This window comes from Hordeum vulgare, chromosome 7H, assembly GCF_904849725.1.
Source record: "Hordeum vulgare subsp. vulgare chromosome 7H, MorexV3_pseudomolecules_assembly, whole genome shotgun sequence".
In the NCBI taxonomy this organism is placed as follows: Eukaryota; Viridiplantae; Streptophyta; class Magnoliopsida; order Poales; family Poaceae; genus Hordeum; species Hordeum vulgare.
In genome coordinates, this window is record NC_058524.1 from 599955300 (window position 1) to 599957728 (window position 2429).

At 43.0% G+C, this 2429-nt stretch overlaps 1 protein-coding gene across 1 annotated transcript; it reads right to left on the reverse strand.

The window, feature by feature from the left end:
- Positions 1 to 1529: 1529 nt before the first annotated feature.
- Positions 1530 to 2220, reverse strand: LOC123411999 (cortical cell-delineating protein-like). Its single transcript, XM_045104957.1, has one exon. The coding sequence runs from the start codon at positions 2140 to 2142 to the stop codon at positions 1768 to 1770; it is 375 nt and encodes a 124-aa protein (XP_044960892.1). The 5' UTR covers positions 2143 to 2220; the 3' UTR covers positions 1530 to 1767.
- Positions 2221 to 2429: the final 209 nt, after the last annotated feature.

The following is a 2429-nucleotide window of genomic DNA, read 5'->3' on the forward strand; positions in this document are numbered from 1 at the left end:
CGATTATTATGAACACGGAAATATAATAAACTAATTTATTATTGTCTCTAGGGTATATTTCCAACAATATATACCAACTCACTACGAGGTCAACATATTCGCTACTTGACTAGGTATTTAGATATATACGTACATCAAAGTAAGTGAAGTAGTATATTTACACACCAGTTTTAATCTGATCCACATAATCATGCATACTTAGGGTCATACATGACAATGCTGTAGAAAAACATACATGATTACATCAGTAACAATTTCTCCTACAATTTGTTCAATGGGATCATGCCATCCTTATGAAGTAAGGTCATTTCATCACCATACTTCTTTGAACCGGAAACAAGGAGCCTAAACCTATCAAATATGCATCTCGGACTGAGAGAAAATCCAGCCATAAAAACATAACCACCTGGGTTGAGCAGGAGAGGATGGAGCCATGCATGGGAGGGGAGAAGATTGTCGTATTAGCTCCGATTTTGCCAGTAGCCATGCCTTGAAGTTTTGCCTGCCGCTCGTCCCCTACCTCGTCCTTCCCCTCCTAACAAATGAGGCCCTGACCGGTCAGGAGAAGGCAGACGATGTGGTTCGACGTGCAGAAAAACCATGAGAAAAGCCCCACTGATGTGACATGCCAGTTGGACTTTACAATTGAGACCCATCGGTCAAAACGCTCACAAAATTTTAAGCAAGGTAAATTATGGCAACATTTTTGCTAAATGGATTAAAACAGATGAAATCGCGTTAAATCGGGTAACTAGTGTCAAAAATATTAAAATAGAAGGTAAAAACCGGAATTCACTCTTTTTATTATTATGTGTGTCCTTCTATGAACATGTGAGTCAGTTAGATGCCACAACAAGATACAACAATGGATAATTTGTACATATTCACTATAGAATACATTATGCTAACTTAAGTAGCGAATTGAGCATAGGTAAAATAGTTAGCTTACTTGTGGTGGAATCAGACCACCAGTTAGACTTGACACCAATGCTCAAAATTTTCTATATTTATTCAACTCTCTCCTTAATAAGTTTGAACTGCTTACCACAAATGTCACATGGCGATGTTCGTTCAGTTAAAGAAGATGTTTCCATCTATCATTAAACGTCTCTGATGATTTCGTCAATCTCAAATGTTATGCTAACTCAATATCTCGAAGGCCCTAGTAGATATAGGATGCGTGTGTATGTTCATATAGATGAGTGTATGTACATGTACGTGAGCGCATCTGCCATTGTATATATAAAAAAAAACTATGCGTGCATGCACTTATGACATCTACGAGTGTACGTCTTGCCTTGCGGGATAATCAGTAGTACGATACATGCATCCTTTAATTTTTTATGGATCACCTAGAACGTCAAGATGTAAAAGGTGACATTGAAGAAGAAGAAAATCTTCAGCAAGATTTTTAGTTTTATCAAGGATCATCTAATGCATGGGGAAAGATGTGGATCTGATCATGATTGATGCAATCATGCATGTACATATGAATATACAACTCAAGAGCTGGCATATCACGAGTCGACTTAACCCAACTTGAACAACCTTTCTATTCCAGGTACGTGTACAAGTATGTATATCCTTTTACAATATGCAAATCATGCATTTAGATACCATAACGTGATACAATGACATTGATCAATCACAAGCTTATAAAGCATGCATGCATGAGCGAGGGAGCCCATGCAAACGCCTGACATATGAACTGTAACAGTGCGCGCGTATGACATGCAATAGCTACGAGTAAATCGATGGATAGATGGATCACATGGGGCAGGTGAAGTTGGCGGGGCACTTCTTGCCGCACTGGTTGAGTAGGAGGGTGAGGTCGATGGGGACATTGAGCTTGATGCCGAGGATGTTGGCCCTGATGGCGGTGCAGAGGCACACGGCGGCGTCGAGGTCGGCGAGCCCGCCCAGGAGTGGGCAGCACTGCTCGTTCGCCGGCACGCCAATCTTAAGCTTCAGCAGGTTCAGCACGTTGGCGCAGACGCCCAGCTTCAGCGTGTTGATCGAGCAGCTGCCCCCGCCGATCGGCGGGGTGGGGACGACCGGTGGGCAGTAGGGACCGCAGCCCTGCACGGCGGCAAGGAGGACCAGGTTCAGAGCGAGGAAGAAGGCGAGCTTGGAAGGCGCCATTGCTACTGATGGATCGTGCTGGTATATGGCTAATTAAGCTTGTAGGCTATGGTAGCTTGGGATGGTTTTCTTGGGTTGTTTGGGGGTGGTACTTATAGACCGGGTGTGGTGTGCAAGTGCCTCGTTCATGTCATTATCAATCGAGGTAATTAGTTTCATTCTTGCCGTGGTAGTTTCCAAAACTCATGTGCAACCATTATTGTACTGGCATGTTACGTGTGTGACATTCATCATTGGAGCTTAATCTGCTCTTCACTAATGAACAAAATCCTGGGAGCTGTGCCATG